The sequence below is a fragment of the Rhamphochromis sp. 'chilingali' genome (assembly GCF_963969265.1).
Source record: "Rhamphochromis sp. 'chilingali' genome assembly, chromosome: 18".
Classification (NCBI taxonomy): domain Eukaryota; kingdom Metazoa; phylum Chordata; class Actinopteri; order Cichliformes; family Cichlidae; genus Rhamphochromis; species Rhamphochromis sp. 'chilingali'.
In genome coordinates, this window is record NC_137945.1 from 17,800,934 (window position 1) to 17,824,494 (window position 23,561).

The 23,561-nt window shown below is 40.8% G+C and overlaps 1 protein-coding gene across 1 annotated transcript in view; it reads left to right on the forward strand.

The window, feature by feature from the left end:
• The window catches only part of cUnh8orf34 (chromosome Un C8orf34 homolog), a 120,408-nt gene that overhangs the window by 64,850 nt on the left and 31,997 nt on the right, over nucleotides 1-23,561 (forward strand). Inside the window, exons 13-15 of the mRNA XM_080864641.1 lie at nucleotides 1,244-1,340; nucleotides 5,042-5,080; nucleotides 5,872-7,168. Coding sequence (XP_080720767.1) covers nucleotides 1,244-1,340; nucleotides 5,042-5,080; nucleotides 5,872-5,879 — 144 coding nt within the window. The 3' untranslated portion in view covers nucleotides 5,880-7,168. The remainder of the gene's footprint in view (nucleotides 1-1,243; nucleotides 1,341-5,041; nucleotides 5,081-5,871; nucleotides 7,169-23,561) is intronic.

Below are 23,561 nucleotides of genomic sequence, written 5' to 3' on the forward strand. Positions count from 1 at the left end.
TATATTATATTTTTACATGCTGTAGTGCCATTTTTGGGAGCATTTCAAGTTGCTATACATAAATACAACCATTATAGCCCAAATTTTAATAATATGTATGCATTAAGTGCATAGTAATTACATAAATTGCAAAAAAGTGCAATAAACTACAAAAAAATTGAAAATCGTTTTTGTTTTTTTAACATATATTTCTAGTTAGAGAAATTTAACTCACAAGACCTCTTGCTACTGATTTTCAGTCCAGATCTTGTGTAACTTGAGTACCCCAGCCATTGTTTCCCCTCTTTAAGAATGGTTCTTAACAGCCGCTCTTCCACTGAGACCATTTCTGAGGAGACTTTAGTGAACAGTAGATGGATCAACTGATGGGCCAGAAGCAGTTTTTGGGTCCTGTGTCAGGTCTTTTCTGTCTCTTCCCCCCCCCTGTTTTTGTTACTTCTAAGGGGTACAACACTGATTCATCCCTTGAGGGGGCTTCAATGACCTATTAATATAGGTCAGTGACTTAACAACCAAGAGTAAACATTCCTCTGAAAATGGTTTGGTACAAGGACTGGACTGAAGGAAGTGAAAAAGCAGCCAATTTCCAAAGAAAACTTTGAAAGACCTTCAGGAATGCTCGACAACTATGGCTCTTTAAAACTGGAGAGAAAGTCTGGCTCCTTAGAAGCAAAATATGAAGACATAAGCAGTGGCTTCTTGGATATAAAGTATATATTTCACCGTATATGTGTGCTCATTATGGTAAATGGTAAATGGCCTGTATTTGTATAGCGCTTTACTAGTCCCTAAGGACCCCAAAGCGCTTCACACTACATTCAGTCATTCACCCATTCACACACACATTCACACACACATTCACACACTGGTGATGGCAAGCTACATTGTAGCTACAGCTGCCCTGGGACGCACTGACACAGTTCTTGGTATTCAACTAGTTTTGTACATTTTTATTTCTTGACTTTTGCACTTTTTGATGGGTTAGGGTTCCAAATGTTCAGTATTGAATACAATTATGAATACATAGTCATTAATACAATGACAACCATAAGCCGGTTGAAGATTTGTTTCCATTTTCAGTTTGTTTAAGAGTTCAGATTTGCTAAACGGACAGGCTGGCCTAGATTGTCTTTCCTAATCTTGTTTTCCCATTTCTCTTTTGTTCTGTCCATCTATCTGCAGAGTATATATTTTACCATCCTCTATTATTTCTCTTCTATTATGATCTGTTTTTCCATTTCAGGATGAGTTTTACCAGCAGTTACAGGCCATCAGACAGCCTTGGCATATTCCTAGTGACACAGACAGTGACATCCTGGACCCTCCAGAACAGGATAAAAGTGAGTTACTTTTCTTGCTCTACCTTTCTTCTTTCTTTTTTCCCCTCATGCAGGCGAGACCAAACATCCACAGTGCATCTCAGTTACTGGGAGTTTTTTAGAAGCTTTCATTTGCACCGTTTACAAATCTGGACCTCTAATGTTTTTACCTTTCCACTTACTTTTTTTTTTCTTTTTTCTTTGTGAGACGTGACGTTCATTTCATCACTGCACAGTCACTTTACCACAATGATTAACTGTTGGATTAAACTGGCAATAGAAACATATTCCTTGTAAAATTCTGCAACGGAGCAAAACGGCTGACTCATGCTAATTTCCATATTTCATCACTGGGTGAAATCCTGGAGAGGTTCTGAAAGGGTGGGATGTTGTCATGTACAATTTCCTTTCCTGGCACCTGTAGGAAATATATCTTTATCAAAATCCAACACATAGATGTGTAGGGGTTTTTTTGTTTTTTTTGCTTAAAAAGTCATAAATCGAGTCAAAGTAATGGCCTGGCTTGGATGCGGTGCAGTGTGTTACTCTGGCTTTGAACATGGCAGAATTAAATCAGACCTCCTTGAAAGTTCTGGTCCATAAATCAAATGAGTGCATGTGGTGGTATGGTCTGATAATCACATGCTCGCCGGAGTGAAACTAAGTACTTTTCAATTCACTGTGATCCGCTAAGAAACTGTCAGATTTATACTGCCTTATGACTGATTAACATATGGATAAATGTCTTAGGTCCTGAGAGACTTTTAAGTTATTGTAGCTGCATTAAATGACAAATCAGTCATGTAAACATTACATATTCCTGCAGGTCTGCTGTATCAGAAATATAAATGGACTGGACTGAAATGCTTCAAATGTTATAACAGCCTTATCAGTAGAAGACTTTATTTTTGGCTGCGCAATTATTCCCAAGGGGTCACCACAGCGGGTAGCCCTGCATTTTTGATTTGATGCCCTTCCTGAAGTAACCGCAAATGGATTTGGGACCTTTAAGTTGGGCTATACTATAAAGCCACTCAGTAAGACATTCTGATACTTATTCCAATACAGGCACTGACATAAGGCGACACGGTCAAGACAAAATCAGTAGGGTTTATGTCACTGAGAGCATGAATATGCTCTCTGAAGATTTCCTAACAGCGCATGAAACGAACAAATAAATGAGTAAATCATGAAATATCCCATGCAAACTGAGAGATTCATCCTCTGGGGAAACATGAATATGCCCAGTATATTTAAAGCATTATGATAAATTCTCCTTGGATCATTAAAAATCAGACAAAATTCGATGAAATCTTTTCCTTTTGGGCCATCCAACATGTTTCCACAATTACAACCTGATCAAGTGCTCAAACCAAATCTCACGCTATCCTTTGTTGTATTTGTCAAAGCTTCTTGAAGTGGACCAATGTGCTGGATGTACAGAGCGCTGCAGACCAACACTGGCACGCTGAGGTCCTGTGACTGCTTAAATGAGTTAAATGATAAAAGACAACGCTCTGAAAATAACTAAGCCCTGTTTTCTCAGCAAACAAAGAATCATCAGCTACACAAAGTGAAAATTAAGTGCATGTGGGACTTAAAAAGACCGCTTTCATTGATGCTATGAAACAAGAATTCCAGTCAAACAAAAGATCAAGCAGGCGAATGGTTGTCACATGGAAATATAACTCTTCTGACAAGTTCCTCTAGAGGGCCGTTGTTTTGCCAAATGTGTATCTTGCACAATAAATGGATGGATTTTCCTAATAGCCCCTGGGGGTCTGCTCTAAGTCTTGGCAGTAGTAATGGCAATGCTGAGAAAGGATATGAACCGCATATTGAATTAGACGTGGCTCAGACAGGGGAGAGGGAGACTGACAGAGAAAAAGAGCCACAAGACGTGACAAAGCACTTTCTGGCGTGAGAGAGGACCCACTGGGACTGTTCACTGAAATCTGGTTTGTGTGCATTTGCGTATGTGCATGTGAGCGATTGTATTAGTCAGTGCAAGGCATTAAAATTGTTTTCAGAGAGCACTTTTGCGCTCTTTATCCAATTTTTTTTTCCTGGGAATTTTTTGACCTATGAAATAATACTGTTAAACAGCAGCTGCACTGACAGCTAAATATGCGATTGGGGAAAAAAAGATTTTTTAAAATCACAGCCTATAAACAAAGCAAGAGGCAAAGCAAACTTCTAATGTTTGCTTATTTAGGAATTGCTTCAAATCATTTTCAAATAAAAACAAATTGAAGTGCTCTCATTGTATGTGTTTTTCAATATGGGGTGCATGTCACTGGATCTAAATAGTTTACATACATGGAGACATAGTCAGTGATCTTCATTTACATATATAAAACAACATGCATCTCCTTAGTATAGCTCATTATGCTTTCTATCTTGCTGCTCTTAAATCTGAAACTGCAGCTGGCTACTTTGGGTTAAAATCCATCCATTTTCTTCTGCCTATCGGGTTCAGCATCACAAAGTGCCTAGAATCTAATCCCAGCTGTTACATGCAGGGTGCACCCTGGACAAGTCACCAGTTTAGAACAGAGCTAACAGACTGAAGCAAACTCCACACAGAAAGGCTTCCCTACGCTGTGTTCACTGCATCATTCCATGTTTGGCACTGATCACCACCTGCACTCATGTATATATCATGTATATATCTATCTACTTAGCACTTTTAATTCTTATTCTCATTTTTATTTTCATGTCCATTTAAGCTTAATTTATAACAGTATTTATAACAGTATGTTTGCACTGAAGCACCGCAGCAATTTCCTAATGTTGTAAACCCGCTCAACATTTGGCAATAAAACCCTTTCTGATTCTGATTCAGGTTAAAGTCTCTGTCTGCTAACACGGCTAAAGCTAAATTGGGTCCTGTCATTTTGGCTGTTTGTGTGCAAAATCTGACACATGAAAAATATTAGTAAGCAAGGGTTTTACCTCTTATTTTCATTCTTTGTACTAAGCAAAAATAGCTGTCGGCTAGAGTTTGACAGGTTTAGTGTAAAGCTATAGTTAAAGTTTTAGACTACGAGAGTTTGCATGATCATAAAAAAAACTGAAAAGTCATAAAATTTGCAGAGAAGCCAGGAGAAGTATTGGAAAACGAAATAAAGCTAGACAGGTGGAAAAAAGCATGGATATTTTTCTTACGTTTTGTTATAGGGTAGTGTCAGGCCATGAACTTAGTTGCAGCTTGCACTTTGACAATATATAAATTTGTGCAATACCAGTAAAATTCTGATTTTCTTGCATGTGTATAATTTTGAATATAGATTACTATAGTAATATAATATAGAATATAGTAATTTTGAATAGAGATTACTTTAGAAACTCTATCCGAGTGGTTAGTCCTAGACTAAAAGAATAAAAATCAGAGAGGATCTCTGCTGAAAAAGGTTTTTAGTCCAAGGCTAGACTTACTTAACCCAAGCCTGTGAAACCGAGTCTACATGTGTGTGTAGTGTAGTGCAGTAAATGGTGCTAAATGAGCTCAGCACTAATACGCCAACCTCACTGCCAGCCTAGTGCTTAATGTGACACCTACTATGGGTCAGTCATTGTATAAAAAGATATTTCAAACGAACCATGCTAATACTTTTTTTTTGTCAAAGCCACAAATGCCTATAAACGTTTATTGTATTGCATTACTGTAACTTCAAATAAGAGCCGTCGTCCTGCGTGACATTTATTCGTTTCTTTCACAGGTGGTTCACGAGACGCCAATAAGAGATCCGTGTTTTCAGGTGAGAATCTGAACAGGTAGATGTTTTAACCTTAAGAGACAGTCTCTAATGTGTTGCATAATTTTGCCACCGCCTGCAAACTATGTCAAGAGTTCTGCTGCTGTAAGTAACTGCTTCAAACTGAGAGAGCCTCAGCGTCTGTCAGTGAGCTCATGTTTAGAGCCACATTATGTTTCCCAAACAACTACCAATGGGCGAGTTGGTAGCCTCCACCTTCATTTACGGTCCATTCAGTTACAGTCACAGGCTAAATGGAGGGCACAGCGGCTCTCAAATGCGATTGGCGGAGGCTGCCTGTGTGTGGAGACGCTGTTGCCCAATTCCATTAAGTCACTTGGGTTGTGAGTTTACACGCAGCAGACAGCGTCAAGTCACAGCGTCAACATTTGGGAGAAGGAGAAAGTCTGTCTGGTTTGAGGTTGTCTGCGGTTCTCCTTCTTGTGGCTCCGGAGGTGCCCACAGCTCCCAGTGTCAGTGTGCCAGTCTGGAGGCAGATCTGAGAACAGGCTGCTGCTGCTGCTTGGCTATCAGAGAGGCCAGAGCATTGCCACAGCAACCAAACTCAAAGCTCACCGCTCTCCCACAACTCTTCTATATTGTGAAATATGGTCACTGGAACCTCCACTGGGCAACACTAAGTCTAATTTTCCACCTCATGTTTGTCCATGACATGCTCAAATATTAAACGGCTGTTTCAAAGTAATTGCCCCAGTTATTATTCTTATTAGCGGTTAAATGTGTCTGATTTTGGTTTCTAGGAGACTGATGTTTTTGTCTTTCATTTTTCACAGGCCTATAGTGACGGAGACCAGAGACATTGATCCAATCAAACTATTATGCAAACCGCTGGACATTTTGAATATGTGAATACACAGACAATTATTTTTATAATTCATAGATAGGAAAGAAAAAGATTGTATACTTTTTCACAGATATTTCATACACATTGTACTGTAACTGTACGATAAAAATGTGAAAATATGACTTGAGAGTATGAAATATGCCATTTATTTTTGTTTGCTCTATAGCATGCTACTGAAATTCTACATGGAGTCCAGCAAACAGATGCATTTTGTTGTCGGTAGACTTTTTCTAGGCCTGTGGCATATTCACACTGTCAAGGCAGCACACCTATGTTAGGATAGTGTTTATTAAATGCACTGGTGAAAGATTTTGTGTGGGGTTTTTTTAAAGATACGCAAGTTCTGAAGGGTATCCGTGGAATGCTGTTATATTGATTTGGTGCACTTGTTCTATTTTCTACCCCAGTGTAACACACCTTGTTCTGCTATTTTTATTTAGCGCTTTCTGAATTTCAACCTGGGAGGGGGGAAAAGCACTGAAAGAGGAGTTTTTACCCCCTAAAGCTCGAGGCAGTTTTGTTCAAAAATTTCCCCAGAAATAAGCCAAAATGAAAAGAAACAAAAAGAACTTGGCCTCAACGGATGAGGCGCTTGGGAGAATTTTGTAATACAACACGCCTCATTGTCCCCATCATCAGGTTGAACGAGTTCTTATAAACTCCAGGAAAGAATTTTAGTTTTACTCCTTCCAAATCAATCCTTAAACAAAAAAGAAAAAAGGAGAGTACACACATCCTCGTAGTGAGTCATTAAACTCTTATGATACTTAAACGGTCCTAAAAATTCCACCAAATATGAGTCCACAGAAATGAAGGATAACATCCACTATATTCATAGCCGTACTTTGCGTACTTTTTGTGTGCCATGCATGACAACCTTTGAAAAGTTGGGCCAGATGCAGCCTGTTCCTTGTGCAAGGACCTCCAGTGGTGCATAGAGATTAACTCTAAACCTAACGTGTAATAATGAAGTCCTGGTTTAATCCAGTCTTTCCCCCATCTTTTCCCCAGCGTTTAACTTTGCGTCTCTTACGTACATGGAGGTTCTGCACAGAGACGTGACCTTTTACCGCGCTGCCTCTTGTGTTTGCCTGGGCACTTGTTAGTTAAACTGTGGCTGTCTGAGAGTAACACAGACAACGTCAGCTCCAGAGACAGGCGCACCACGGACACAGCCTTCAGTCTGACAGTCTGATCCCTTCACTCAAACCCCACTGAGTTTTGCGGTAAGGTACGCCGAGCAATGCCAGCTTTCGAGTCTGTCCCTCGGGATGTGGTTGCAAACTACTCAGATCTCCAGCCTCATTTCACAACGGCTGATTCCTGTAAAAAGGATGTGTAAGAAGACTAATCACTTCAAAACTCCCATCCTGTAAAACATGGCATGTGAATTAATGCCCCGCACATTCTAGCACATTGTGTGCTCTTTGGAAAGAGGATGTGGTTTCTCGCAGATCTGTGGAAAAATTTCAGGACATGGCATAATTAACTCACAGTGGTGCCTTGATATAATCTTTATAACACCATAAACAATATTTTCCTAACAGAGAAGGGAAATGTATCGCTTTGTGTATTTCAATTTTCGTATTTCATATTCCATTTTCCCTATGTTGGAAAAACATTCGGGAATGTGACTGCTGTCTGTTCTTGTTCCACTGATCGCAGGCATGTTAGCTCCGTTTATACTATCAATATTTTCTCTTGAGTTCATGTGTCTCCTCCAGGCTTTCATGTTTTGTGTCAGCTAAATTTCAAGGCATGAGGAGTTCTGGAAAAAGGCAAGACACTCTGAGAGATGAGGACTTCAATTACTGCCACAGATGTCGCACAAAATAAGCACTCTGATCCTTTCTCCTCTGCTTTTTGTGTTTGCCAATGTCTCTGTACATAAAATTACCCACACCCTCGCGCTGCGTAGTATCATATTTCAGATTGTAGCTATATGATATTATGCTTACCGCAAAGATGATTGTGATTGTCAGTTTTATGCCGCACAATCAGAGAGAGATCAAATTGCTTATCGTTAATACTTCTCTGCGGAATATGAAACCCTCAGCATCTTCTTAAAGTGTGCATATTGTGCAGGCTTTATACGTCAGGTCCAAAGCAACTGTAAGGGCCACCCAGGCATAGCAACAGCCACCGCTGTACTTACCGTGAGATCCAGACCACCATCAATGGTCAGCAGGCTGACCCATGTCCTAATTTACAACTGAACAGACTGGGAATTATCTTGACGTACAGCACAAATAAATCTATGGTTGGTGGGAGGTACGCTTTGAAGGCATATAGAGTCATTTGTTGTTTGAAATGTCCCAATATCATGAGAATGTGTGACATGGGGAAAACGATGTGTATAGAAAGACTGGGTATGACTTTTTGTGGACAGTGTGTGTGTGCAGGTTGGTTAAACTGTAAGGCCTTTTGGTGTTATGAGAAAGGAAACCAGTGTTTAATTCCTGTTTGTGAAATGTTCTAATTACGTTAAATGCTTTTGAGTTTTCCACAGATAAACGTATTATATACTTTTTGAACTTTCACATGAAGAGGACGAAATCTGCATAAGTAGCTAGTACTTCATTCTACACTGCCGCTACACGTGGTAGGCTATAATTATGGAGAAGCTCCATATTAAACCCTTTTTGTGAGGACTCCTCAGCAGAATCACCCGGGGAGGTTTATGTGGGTCCTTTTTATGGTAACTGTAATTTAAAACATAATCATCAATCTGGATTTTGTTTTCTGTGTTCATTGAAGTGAACTGCCTGTTCTCATAGAACTAATAAAAATCAGCCTCCGCTGTTCTTTAACTGTTTACTACTTTGAGTCTGTCATCAGCATGGAAGTGCTGTCATTTGAAGCCGAGGTAGGAGTTTTGGCCCGTTAAAGCAGGCCCAATTCGCTTTGTTTTCTAAAAATTTAGAGCAATAAACTTTCCTAGCTGCAGTAAAAGAAACAATAAGCAATAAAAGACTGCACCCATCATTGTTTGTAGAGCAGAACATGAGTTCACATGTTGTTGACAGGACTTCTGGTTTCTGCACGCACAGCCAGAAGTGTTTTGCACATTGGTGCACTTTTACTACAATACAAACAATGCTGATCTTTGCTGACAAGAGTGACACCCGGTGTGGTCATCTGCTGCGTCAAGGTTCGACATGCTGTACATTCAGTGATGCTCTTCTGCAGAACATCTCGAAGCAGTCCGGCCGTTCTCCTCTGGCTTTGGGCATCAACAAAGGCATTTTCCCACATAGAACTGCTGCTTTCTGGGTATTTTCTCCTTTTCACACCATTCTCTGTGTAAACTAGGGTGACCAAACATCCTCTTTTTTTTGCACTTGTTGACTTGTAAAAGCCTATATGACATTTTTTAATTTTACCACTCATTAACCGCACAGAGAAGGCATCGTTTAAATATACAAAACTTTTCTTTAAGCAGACAGTATTATTAAAATTCTTCATGACTGGGCTAAGTGTCCTCTTTTTGGAAATCTAAATATGATCACCCTAGAACCCTAGAGATGATGGCTGCTTAGATATTTGCTTGAACATGGGGATGAACAGGTGTACCCAATGACTGTTAAGTATAACACAGATTTAGGTTAAAATTAGTCAATAAACAAAGCTTTATTTATCTTTTTATTTAATGTACATTGTCTTGAGTATTATGTGGCACATTTCTCCCTGAATATAATAGAACAAATGATTAAAAGGTATGAGTAACATTATCTAAATGTTTATATCATTTTTGATTTAAAAGCTGTTTAGAATGTGTACAGGTTCCAAGGAACAACAAGCAATAAGCAACACAAAAAACCACATCATACACATCGGCATTTTTCTTCGCGTGCTTCTAATCAAAGGAATGGTCATTGGCATCTAATTAAATGGTTGACAGACACTAAACCAGCGTCCCCCAACCTTTTTTGCGCCACGGACCGGTTTATGCCCGACAATATTTTCACGGACCGGCCTTTAAGGTGTCGCGGATAAATACAACAAAATAAAACTAGTACCGGTACTGAAAAAAAGAGAATTTATTCATAACACACCTGAAAAGACCCAGGAAAACCGAGTTAACGATAAAAACGATAACAAAATAACGCTGAAAACCGATAAAAAACCCTGAAAACTATACATTTCACACCTGAGCCTCAACTCTCGCGGCCCGGTACTAAACGACTCACGGACCGGTACCGGTCCGAGGCCCGGGGGTTGGGGACCGCTGCACTAAACCACGTCTTCGTTTTTCCAAACTGTCTCGAAATACGCTCAAAACAAGGATGTTACTTCAAAATATCATTCTTTATCATTTCATTTGAATAAATATTGTGTATTTGAGTTAACTTAGCTCAGTTCCTCAAACGTTATTAGCTAAAAAAAAAAAAGTTTGAAACGTGATTAGCATCAGAAATGAGACAAAGCGACGTTCAAAATGAAGTTTGAAGGTAAGTCCAGCTGAATTATGTGGTTTGGTCGGTTAATTCGTTTGCTTTTATAAATGCTATTTTAAAAAAAAAAAGTTTTATACCTCCAGCTTGGCGGTGGGCTAGTCTGTTATTGCGGGGGAATCACATGTCCTTTGATTGTCAGCATGTCCACGTGTGTACGGAACATCTTAAATCACCCCAGTATTTAATTTTCAGCTATTACCCCAGGCAGCAGAATGAAACCGTTGACCATCCTTAGCCCAACAATGTAAACCAGAAGATATCTATCATTGTTGTGTGGATAGTTGAGGCTGTTAGGTTTGGCCGGGCTCCTGGTGCGTTGAAGGACATACAGCCTGTATTAAACAAGTGCGATGTTGTTTCTAGCTCGGCAGTTTTCCTAACGTTTACAGCTGCTCTGCCGTGGCAGATTATTGGCACCCACGCTCAACAGCTACAAATGATAGCAGAGACATTAGTTTAACGAGCTTTTTCTTTTTCTTCCGGTATTGCGATCTTAATTTTAATGATTAACGACATGGAAGTGACTCATCTCCTTTAGTGTGTCTGAAAAAAAAAAAGATCCCTATCAGGATTTGTAAATGCGTGCACGGGTCCACTGGAACAACATGTATTTAATGCTGTTTAAAAGAAAATCCAGATGGACTAGTGAGGGATTACAAAGTGGATGGATAAACAGAAATCCTGTTGTGATCTCTGGCTGAGCGTGAGGCTTTTTCCGTCAAATCTCCATAAGAATCACAGGCTCTGGAGCCCTGAGAGTACCCCTGTAGACTGCTATGGCTGAATTGTGAAACCTCACTATGTGAGAACAGTAGTCTGAGCTGTCATGTCTATATCTCTCCTTTTCTTTCTCGCAGACAAATTTATGATTCTTCTCCCTGACCGTGATGTGGTCAGTATCCAGATGTTTGGAGATCTTTTCAAAAGCTCTGTCTGTGTGTGTGTGTGTGTGTGTGTGTGTGTTACACACTGCCAGGCTTTGTGGTGGGTGAGGCTTAGACCTGGATCAGATGAATCATCCAAACTCAGCGTCTGTCTCTGGGTCAAGGAAATCTTTGTGCTAGCTTTAGTGTTATTAGTCTTTCAAATACAGGGTTAAAATCATGGTGTGATGGTGCACAGTGTGCTGGAAATGTTTGGGGTGGACTGAAATAGAATATCGCCTTCTGTTGTGGTAGTTGACAGTAGATAGCCACCAAAGCTCCCTTAGGCTAAGGAAAATCACCTTCAGTGCCTCGGTTAAATCATACTTGGGTTTCATTTCACTATCATGCTCTCAAACAATCCCTTCTGCTCCTTTCTCTTTTGTGTTTTCATTTACATATAAAGTTGCAGTGAATTTATTGAGCTTGCACATGGTGTTTTTTACTCAAGCTGTGATTTATTACACGTTCTCATGGTGCTTTGTTCTAATTGTCTGCAGGGTACTTTTGCTTTTTTGCGTTTTCTCCCATTAATCCAAACCTTCTGCTTGGGTCGGTGTTTAAAATAACTATTTGGCCAGTGTCAGTATTTTATTTTTCTGGTTGTTTGTTTACTTTTTGGTATGCATTTCCCTTTTTCTTCATTATTCAAGTCCTTTAGGTCTCTGTCACAGTATTTTTTAGCATATTACCACTGCCTTTGGTAAATGTCATCCTGTTTGCAGACAGGCAGATGGCTGACAGATTGGTGCATCGCCACTTGCTACAATAAAAGGTTTCCACGGAGCAATAACCATCTCAGAAAATGTCACGGCATACAAAATTGTGCAATTATAATTCTTTTCAGATACAATGACTCTTGAAGGAATAAAAACAGAAGGGAGTTTGGGGGTCGGACAGGCTGTTTATTATAATTAAAACTTCAATTTTCTTTTTCTTTTTAAATGGAACTCTGTAAGAAGCAGCGAACAAGTCTGAGGAGAAAAGAGCTGAGATTGGTTATCTTAATCCAGATGCTTTGCACTCATGTTTCCATGTCCATATGATACTCCACTGCCAATCCCATACGATCAAAACGATCATCTTGACTGAGATGCTAATTGTATTTGTCTTGAAGTCAAGCCATTGTCATGTTTCTGTGTTCCTTTGCTGATGTGAGGAGATAAATATTTAGGATGTCAGCAGGAGAGATTTTGGGATGAACTGTCAGGTCCATAAATAATGTGGCCTTTTGTATAATGAGAAGTGACTGTTTTTGTAAACTCGAGACCTTTTTTTTTAATCACTTTGGACACATCTGCAGCCTGATTTATGTCTACACTCAAAAAAACCAACTGTAAACTGCCGTATGAAAGTTGTATTCTTAAACAATATTTGACGGTCCATTTCCCGTGCAGGAGTATTTATTTTGATTTCTGGAAATTACAGCGTTGGAAGTATTACTCACAGAATATTTTTTGTCTTGGCTCCTTCTCTGATGATTTTTGTAACACTTAAGATCCATGTACTGTAGGGAGTAAGTTATCGGTTGAAATGATACTGAACTTTTTATTTATCGGATGTTCATAAATATTAGTAATATGCATGGTAATATTCTGTCAAAACACATTAATTGCCTTTACTTTCATACTGTTCTGAAAAGCCTGTTGTGAGCCAAGAAAAAATTCCAGGTATTATGTTTGTACATTAGATTAGGATCCCTCATGTGAGGAGTCGCACATCTATTCATTTGCATACATCGATATCTGCATTCAAACTGTAAATGTTGGCCAAGCATGAAGACGGAGGACTTACCCCTGATGTAGTTACACTGGAAGCCCTGACACATCCTGACACATTTGCTATTTTCCTCTGTTGCTGCTGTGTTTCCACATTGAAAATACGCTGCAAATGCAAAAGACAGCTTGACAGAATCATAAAATGGGAAGGAGGCGCAGACCTCCTTGTCCCTTACCGCTGACGGCCTCTACTAAGTGCTCATATACCCAGTCTCATTGCACCTTCATCTTCAGCTGCACATCTGTCAAGCTCTGTTGCATTGTTACAGTGCAATGTTGACACAACTGTCTACAAAGACTTTGTCTGTCCAGATACTTTCTAAAGTACTTAAAACTGCCTTTGTGGTCTCAGGGATCAGATTTTTGCTGTGATGACATGGATAGACATGCTGACTGACTCAGAAGATAAAAAAAACAATATTGGCCGTGCTGTCACAGCTGGTAATCATTTGATTTGGTAATAAGGGCTCTTTTGTAGTGTTCCTGTTATTTTATCAGCTCTCCGTGGAATGATTTCCCATGCAGGAAAAGGGTGGAGCAGGAATAAATGATGCTGCCGGCTGGTCAGATGAGGATTAGCTGCGTGATTAGCTCTGTTCGTAAATTTGTGAACGCCTGACCACAGGAGGACAGAAAATGTCTGTAATAATGCCAAAAAGCTGCACTACACCTGCTGCCTTCGCTCCCCTTTCTTCGTTCCTTTACTTTCAAGCGAGTAGTGAATGATTTACCTTTTTTTTTTTTTTTGCTGTTGTTTTGTTTTAAATTATTTCCTTCTTGTGCATCCAGTGCATTCACACTCATTCATCTGCAATTCAGGGTCACTGGCTTGTAGGTAACAGCAGGACAAATGGCAAAGATTAATTGTCACTAAGTGAGTAACATTGGAAGTGTTTGGTTCTTTGCATTCCCGATCATCAAGATGACGCCGTTTCCCCTCATCAAAGGCTTATCCTGCCAAGAGTCTGATGTCAACTTCCCAGCAATGCAGTGAAAAATGAAATTATTCAGGGGTCATGATACATTAGCTAGGTTTTGCTGAATTGGAACACGATGGACATACTGGAACAGGAACCAGTCACATTTGTTGTGATGAAGTTTGTCATGATTTGCTTTGGATGTTGTTAGTATCAAGATACAAAGAAGATGAATCCCCAGCACGCGGTGAAATTCTGTCTGACTCATAAGTGTTTTTGCTCTGGCGGCACAAAGCGCTTTCCAGTTTCTGGGTTTCAGTTTCATGATTTTGAACAAAGAACGATTTGATGTTCATACCAGCTGTCCCAATGTATTTTTTCATCAAAAGGCAGGCTTAAATCTTGTTTTGATTTGGGGCTTTTTTTAATCTTGGGGGTTATAAATGTAATATTTATTCAAACTAAACAGGTCTGAAACCTCAGTAAGTGATTTGAAACCCCAGGGATAGAAGTGACTTGAAAGAAAATTTTGCCTTAAAAGATTACGCAGCAGGTAGGCTACCTCAAACACTGACTTTGGATTCGTTTTGCAGCCACACAGTGTTTAGCCTCCGATTAAGTAGAGACCATAAAGATTTAAAACTGTAGGTGAAAAAAAAAAAAGTACAATGTTGTAAAATTCTGTAACCCACAAGTGTGATCTATACAATATGTACTATACTGTAGGCTTGAGAGCAGATGTAATAGTAAATGATCTCATTGGTGTCGGCACAAGAACGAACAAGAGAATAAAAAGGATTTATTGGGTAAGAGAAAGAACAAATCTGCTTCTTTTTTAATCCAAAGCAACTCTGCACTTACCATTGTACATTTAAAAAAACACACGACTGTATAATAGGCACATCCACCAGTCCTAAGTACCAAGAGGTCTGCCCACTTTATCATTTACAACCTTTAAAAATCACTTAACCACTGCTTGATGATGATCCTCTTCTTTAGATCCTCTCAAGTGGGCATTAACAACTTAAAAGAGAGATTTATCAAATTATTCAGTCCTGAGACTGAACATGAGCCATAAACGATTTTTAATCACAGTTGATGACTCCTGTGTACCGACTATTCTGTTCTCTGTTCTCCTTTCTAATGGTTCCCATTACGGGATCAGCACTCTGAGTCCTCCTTTGTCTCCTGCTTCATGTCAGTAGGGCAGAAGCTGCCTGTATAATTCCCCGATTGCTTTTGATATTTGGCTTTGGCTCATTTTAAAGAAAGACCGGTGAACGAATAAAAGGAAATCACTGATAACCAAGCAATTTTACTGTTCCTCCATGATGTCAGTGACAAGTTTAGCTCATAGTTGGACTTAAGTTTATGGATATAGCGCACTGAAGTTTAATAGTCTTTCAAGTCAAGGCCAAACAATAAGGGGTTTGGGGCTGATACCAGTTACTCTGATGTATTTCATGCTGAGAGGGGTCTGGGTCTTGCCAACAGTTTTGAGGGAGGAAAAAAAAAAAAAGACGTGCAGAGAAATAAGAGGGGGTTGGAATCGCTGTTGATGAATGTGTCTTGCCAGGAGCTGTGGTCTTTTTGACTCAGATTAGCTAGTAGATGCTTGGAGTCAAGGTTTGTGAACTGTGCCATCCATCCACAAGAGGGCACAGATGATGTTGCTGGATAGCCTCCTCCCCAAAAGTGTTTCTGCTGATAAGTCTAGTGGGTCGGAAACTCCATCTTAACCTTCAGTCTGGCTCAATTCATAATCTGTTTTTATATGTAGAGATGTTGTGGGTGGTTGGCTGTTGTTCTTTTTTCCTTTTAAATTGAGCTTTAGGAAATTGCAAACTTTTAAACAAATTTCAAGGGTCTAATACATCAAAAACAATTATTATACACAATAGATCATTTAATCGGTTATCAAAAAGGATCACTTGTGCCAAACAAATGTGAATTTTAACAAGGGAAATTATAAAGGACCGTTGGTACTTGCGATTCAGTGGTGTGAATTTGCAAAGACATTTCTTGGCGAGCTCTCAAAAGTTTGACACATCTACAATGTTTGGGGTTTTTTTTGTTGTTTTTTTCCCTTCCTCAGGACAAGGCTTTGTGCTTCGCTGAACAGCCTATGATGCATTACTATGCAGTGATTATGATGATATCACCTATCCTTTAGTGCTGGATGTCAGATGTTGACACCGAAGACCGCAGGCTGGGCTTGATTTACAGGAGCATGTGGTCTGGGCTGCTGTTTGTCCTTGCAGTTGGTGTGCTATTACAAAGCCTTAGACTCTTTAGATGGGCCCATATGGTGAAGAAAGACATTCAAAGTTGTCTTCCTGTGGCTGGAGTTTGGTTTGGAGTGAAAAGTGGGAGTTATTTGTTCCAGGGAAGTGATTTTTTTTTTCTTTTCTAAACTGACTTGACATTTAAAACTGGCCTAACTGATGTCAAATACAATAATCTTTCTAGATGAAATTTGGGCTTGAATTTATAACATCAAACCATATTCTTAGCCATCATGTTTTTCATTAGAGTACATTGTTAAATTCTTTTGTCATCGTCGTGCCTTCTCCGTTCAGTGTTGTCAGTAATCTGAATTCAGTCCATGTTGTACTATTAGCCTCCTTGTCCCCATAAACCTAATTGATACCTAAGGCTAGCAGTGAAGTGTAAACAAACAGGCAGCTGCTGAGACAGCCATGTGTCTTGGATGGAGCAGCCACCCAGCCCATAATGTAGTGCAGTTTGAATTGTTCACTCCCTCTTCTGTGGCTGTCAGGGCAGAACTGAGGCGTGGATACGACCACATAAAAGAAATATTTGTCCAATCTGTCCAAGCAAACTCCCCAATTGAGAACTGAATTTTCCCATCGCTTTGCTCTGTGTCTGTGTGACATGTAATTGAAAGAGGAATAATGCTTTGAACTGAGCAGGAGGCAGCCTTTGAATTGGGGAAAAAACAGAAAAGGAAAAAACAGTTGTGAAGTGTAATGACCACTTACAAACTTTACACCTGTTCTGTGAAATTTCTGGCACATTTATTTAAATATTTTTAATCGGCACAAGCTTCTGTGTGTTTCTAAAGGTGCTTTTCCTTCTTAACAACGCAACTTTGCGTGGATCATACTCATTTAATTGAATTGAATGCACTTCATGAAAGTATCTTAAAGCCTTTGAAAAATAAGCTAGATCCTTATGTTTGGTCAATGATTACCATATGCTAATGTCAAATACATTCTCATTGCACCATAGTTTAAAGCTTGCTCTTTAAACAATCTGTTTCTCAAAATGCTGCGGTCCATAGATCTCTGCAATGTTTAGAAACTGTCAGAGCCTTCAAGTTTCCCAGACGGCTTTGCTACCAGTGTCACAAAGAGCCCGGAAGTCTTTTTCTGGTTGTGACTACGAAAGCGTTTATCTCTCAGTTCATGAGAGGGTGTTGGGTTTGCTGTCAAGAACTTTGATTCGTGTGTGTGTGTGGACTCCAGGAGTTTGCCAGTGTGAAGTGAAAAGAGTTGCCAGGGTGGTGAAAGCATGCTGTTTGCTCATGTCCTGACCTGCCGAATGGCTGAGGACACAGAATGGATTTTTCTTTGGTGGACTTTTCTTCTGACCTAGCCCCTCTGTGTTTGGAGAGACATGGAAACCCCAGCTGAAATGCACAGGCATTTTATTGAATGAGGGGAAGACTTAGGGCTTTCACCAAAGATAGTTTGAATAGGATGTAAGAGACGGGCAGTGAAAGCGGGGGGAGGTTGTTAGGATGAGGTCAGTATAAAGCGAATGATTCATGCTGTCATCATGTTGTTCTTCCACTAATGACTTTGGGTCAGAAAACACATTTTTGGTCAACTATGTGTCTAGAACATGTGGTAGAGTGATAGCAAATCGTGGTCTGCACCATAGTTGTCTGATGCAACTTGGGCGAGTCTGGGATTTGCCCTCTGAGGCAGTATCATAAAACTTCAAAGCCTGGACTTAAGAAATCATCTGGAATTGTTTCTCTACATGCTCTACATGCACTTCTGGAGCTGTGATACTGTGGAGATAGTCACAGAACAGCAGCACTTTTTTTAAAAAAATGGAAACGACATGCACTCAGGAATTGCATTCAAGAAACACACCTAAGGGCAACCTCATGGAAAGAGGAAATAGCTTCAGTTCAAGTCATTGCCTCATTTGCCCTTGGTTAAAATGAATTTAACATTTAAAGGAGCAGTCTGCAAATAATTCCTGTGCACCATGAACTTTTCTTCTAAGTAATTGAGTTCACAAAAGTCAGGATCTTATCCTATAATGAGGGTAAAATTGGCGTGGGGGTGGGTGGCATGGATCGCACATGGAACTGATACTTGCTAACAGGTGTAGCACAACCAGGGGTGAAAGGTCAGTGAAGTTTTAAAGGCAGTCCCAGCCTGGAATTGCTTCTGGTAATGCGCTACTTGGACAGAACGAGCAACTGACACAAGTCGGGTTGTTGGTCTTGTAGTATGATCAGGAGTCTCTTTGTGTTGTTGTTTGTGTTCTGATTTTGTCATGTTTATGTTTTATTTCTCCATTTATGGTTAAAATTGTAGTTAAATGCCTTTGAATACATGCAAGGATCACTATTTGATTGATATTTAAGTTAATATTTGTGTTTGGCAATCTGGTTTCCACTTATTTATCACAAACAGTGGAGCTAAAATGAAAAAACGAAACAATATTAAGTAACCCTCAGTCCAAATAACAGCAGCTGCTTCCTGATGTTTAGACAGGACTGACCTATGCATTGTGTTAACACTTAATCATGGGTTTGCCTGGAGTTTGAGGTAACTGGTGGGGGGTAATAATAGCTAGACTACCCACAAAACACATTGTGCAGATTCACAAAGCAAGCCAAGTATCATCAAAGTTCACAAATGCCTGAGACTTGAAACCTTAATGACCACCTCTTCCTTCATTTTTATCTTCCGCCCTCTTAACATTCTTTGCACGATACAGTTCGCTTGACAAGTGCTTGCATTCAGTTCAATATTCAAACTTTGCAAGCAAAGCAAAACAAGTGATCCAGAAACCAGTTTGACACAACATGACATTGCCCCATTGAAATGATTAAGATGTAAGACCAATGAATCCTTTAACAGGTGCTTTGGTCCTGCCTTAGGCAAACCCTGACTTTACTGTAATTGACACTGTTGAGTGTGGTAAAGAAATACATTGTCATTGGATAACAAAGGCTTTTGGAGATACAAATTATAACATTAAAAACCTGTTCCTACTTTTTCACCTTCTGAGAATACACCTATCAATTAAGCCAGTTAGCTAAATTGTAGGTTAATATGCAGCCCTGTAGGTGAGGGGCATGATTGAAGGATTTGGCTCGCAGTGAACTGTGAAAAGACCAAAAACATATTGCCTCTGTCTTTCTTTTTCTTTTCTTGAATTGCACCAGCATTTCTTATTCAAATCAAACCCGTTCATAATAGACTGATTGCAGCTTACAGCCAATCTTGAGTTTTATTGCTAGACAGAGGTTATTATACTCCTTGTGGATCTATTGAGAGCTTTTGAAGGACTCCTCAGGTACTGAAAGGTGTCCATTAGACATTTAATAAGAGGCTGTTACATTCACAGCAGTTGCCACATTTCAAGAGGGTGCTAGGGAGTAAAGTTTGTCTGACCCCAAACAGTTGCCAGCTGTGTCTCTCATTGTTGTGATAGTGTTACAAGAAACCAACGTTGAGCTAAAATTAGGGTTACACATCAATACGAATTTAAATTCAGTATTTGAATTCTTTGGATTTCTACACATGCGCCCATCAAGTGACAAATAGATCAGCTGAACAAGTAAAGCTAAGAACAGACAGGCTTTTTTCAGAGCGTCCTTTCTTTAGTGTTTAGATTAAGAGTCAAGAATAAATGTTTGAATAGATCTAGAAAGACAACAAGGATCTAATCAAATCCTGAGCGAAAATTCTCCCTCTCCTGATTATAAAAATAAGCCAGAAATCAGCCAGTTGTCAGAGATATAATCACTGTAGTTCACTCAATATCTCCCCCATGGCTGCAATAACACATGTGGCTACAGATGTACGAAAGTAGTCTTTCTTGTTTAAGACGGTGCTACTTAAAACTCTATTTGACAGCGGAGGTGACCGAGGCTAGACGTTCATTAGGCATAGTGGAACAGAACTTTGTTTCAGTAGCACAGAGCGGGCATATTAACATCAGGTTAAACCAACATTAGGAATGGGAAGGGGCCAAGATCATTAGAGAGGGGGTGAGAGCACTATGCGGGGTCAGGTTACATGTTGTCAACCCCAGACCTGCCCTGAACCTGTCTGTCAGAGAGGCCGAGGGTAAGAGCAGAGTGAAGACGAGGAGGAAGAAAATTGACGAGTGAAACATTTTGACACGCAGGCTTAGCTCAATAGCTTCTATTCAGCCAGACTGTTTCCTGCTTTAGGCTTTACAGTAGGAGAGGCTAATCAGACCTGATGGTTGTATTGGAAGTGTTTCAAATCAGAAACAAGACTAAGAGAATAAGAAGCATACGTACTCTTATCTTTACACTGCCAGTGTCTTTTATTGGTCTTTTGAACTATTAAAAAGCTAACAAATTAGCAGATTAAGAAAAAGAACAATAAACCATTTCAAATATTTTTAATCACTTTATTTATCATGTTATGGTAATTTTCTTTTCTCTTCGCAAACACAAGTAAAAGAAAATGTCTTCTTCAGTGAGTTAGGAATATTTTATAGTTTTTTTTGTTTGTTTTGTTTTTTGTTTTTTGTTTGCCTGTCCCGTTTGGCTCTTTTGCCATCAGAATTGTTGTCTAAAGGCAAAGAAAGATGCCCAACGGATTTACTTTACCAAATTGACCATCCCAGCCTTGCCGTAATGGTCCATTTGATTCACCTTTTATTGTTTATTTTATTTTCACTTACTGAATACGGGACAGACTTGACTGGGGGAAAGAAGGGGAGAAAGAAAGAGGGAAAGAGAAACAGCTGAGAAGAGGGACGGGGAAGAAGGGCAAAAAACAAAAACCAACAGAATGAGCAGAAGAAAAAAAAGAAATAAAAAAAGCATATATCAATCACCTGGATCACCTGCTGAGAAAGAAAAAAGAAAACAAGCAGAAGAGAACAAGAGTAATAGAATAAACAGCATCACAATGATATATGGGAATATGACAGTAAATACTAAATATTAAACATTATTGTGCAGCACATAAGATCAACAGAACACAGTGTGCTTTGAGGTAGGAGCCAAAAAGGGTGTAGTTTGTGTGTGTGAGCACCCGTGTGTACACCTGTGAGCATGGACGCGCTTGTTTTTGTTTTTTTTAAAGGTTCCTTCATGTAATGATCTGCTAGAGGGTGTGGGGGGGGCCACAGCCCCGTCCTCCAGGGCATGAAGCAGGTATGGAGGAGATCAAAACTCCAGACATCCAGAGGCCCCCAGAACACAAGAGACCAAGAAAGACCAACAGAGGGGCAGCCGCGCCACTGTCCCAGAAAGAGCTGAGGAGAGTCCCAGATGAGGGCTCACTCAGCAGCCGCGGAGCAGAAGCCAGGGGGAGTTGCAGTGACGCGCCCGTGAGCTCCGCCGGCAGCCAGCCGTGCCTGAGTGACCGAGCCCCAGGCCGAGAGGCCGGGGGCACCCCGCCTCCGAAGTGGCCCGAGCGAGCCCCAGGCTCCAGGCCCCGATAAGCGGCTGCCAAGGAGTGAGCCGGTGTGTACCTGGACGCCCACCCCCGGACACAAAGAACCACCAACGCACCGACACCTGAGGGAGTCCGCCACCGGCAGGGGAAGTGGTGGTAGGGGGAGATAGGCCTCCAAACCTTGGAGGGCCTGAGATGTCCCCAGAGAGGTGGCGCCTGACACCCAACCTGACATATAGACACAGACATACAGGCACACACAGATACAAACATCCATTCCCACCCTCATGCTCTCATATGCACTTACTCCACACTCAACCAACGTGGAGACAGACATAAAGAGACGCTGTACACACGATCACACTCCCCAAGCGTACTCTACAAACCGGGTCTAGGTACCCTTACCCCTGGAGGGGGAACTGCACCCAGACCCAGGTGGTGTTACCCTTTTCCCTGCGGTGGGGGGAGGCAGACCGCCCCGACTCCGCAGCAGCAGGGAGGCCCCACATTCCAGACCGCAGTCGGACAGCCAACTCCTCCTCCTAGCCCCCCCCGCTCCAGCAGGTCGCAGAGAACGGGGGTGAGAGAAGACTCCGAACCTCCCTCCACCCGCTCATTGTAGTGTTGATGCATGTGTGTTCTAAGGTGCATTTAAAACCCAGGAGGGCATGGAGCTACCTGCCAGAGAGCAGCAGGTAAGCGCATGGTCCCTCCTGCTAGCCCTCAATGTCTACATGTATTTAACCTTGAGAGGTGGGCAACGACGCCAGGGGTGGGGTGTACACCCTGATGGTACTTTGATGGTAAAAAAAAAAAAAAAAAAAAAAAAAAGGAATATTTTATAGTGATGATTTAACTTCACAGTATGTTACACACTGTATTTTTGCATTAACCACTTAAAGTGTGTTAATCTGAGGCATATATGTGAATGCGCCGTGCTACAAGCGGAGTCCCAGTGCTCTAAGATTATAATTTCCACATATTCGGTCTCTGCATTTATTATGCGAACCCTCTGAACTGGAAGTATTATGTTAGTGATTTGTTACTTCACTCTCTATTCAGCGCAGGTTTGTCTGTGCCCCGGATGTAACATCCTGCAGGGAGGTATACCCGGCGCTGGGTCAAGCCCTAGTGGGACCAACAGGAGAGTCATTAGTTAGTGTGAGAAAGTTAAAACCGTGGAGAGTAGCAAAAATACGGGTGGAGCAACCCCCTCCACCCCACACTCTCCCACCATCCTCGTCTTCCACCAGCTGGCTAACAGATGGAAGGACCTGTTGGCCAAAAAAGTGAAGGGGAAAGATGGAAATGAGGGCAAGGAGGGGAGGGGGAGAAAAAAAGCAGTGATACATATATTGAATGATGAGCAAATTTATGAACGCTCAAATCAGAGCTTGTGAAGCAGTTACATCTCTTCCCCCTCAGTGTGGAGGATGTGCCAAGTGCATGTGTGTGTGTGTATAGAGGTGACATTTGGCTAGGGTCGCTGCTTGGGTTATGCAATGTTAGCATTTGGTGTGTTTGTTTATCGGGCTTGCAAAATGGAGGAAGTCAGATTGTGCGGGGGAAGGTGATGAGTACGTCCTCAGATGAGAGGGAGAGTGGGTAGCTGCACAACTTGCCGAGCTGACGGTTGTGCGTGTGTTTGCATTAGCGGTCAAGGAGCGCTGCAGTCAGAATGATCTCTGTCCTGCTGTTATTTACCTTTCACAGAGGAAACCAGTGGGTGTGGTGGGATCAACAGGGACTTGTCCTTCTAAATTTATACAAACACCGCCACCTCAGATCAACTGACTTCGCCCTGTTGTGCTACTGAAAATGATATTTTTAAGCTCTGTATGTGTTAATGAGTGCAAAACTTTTAAGATGTATGCACAGGTGGTTGCAAAGGA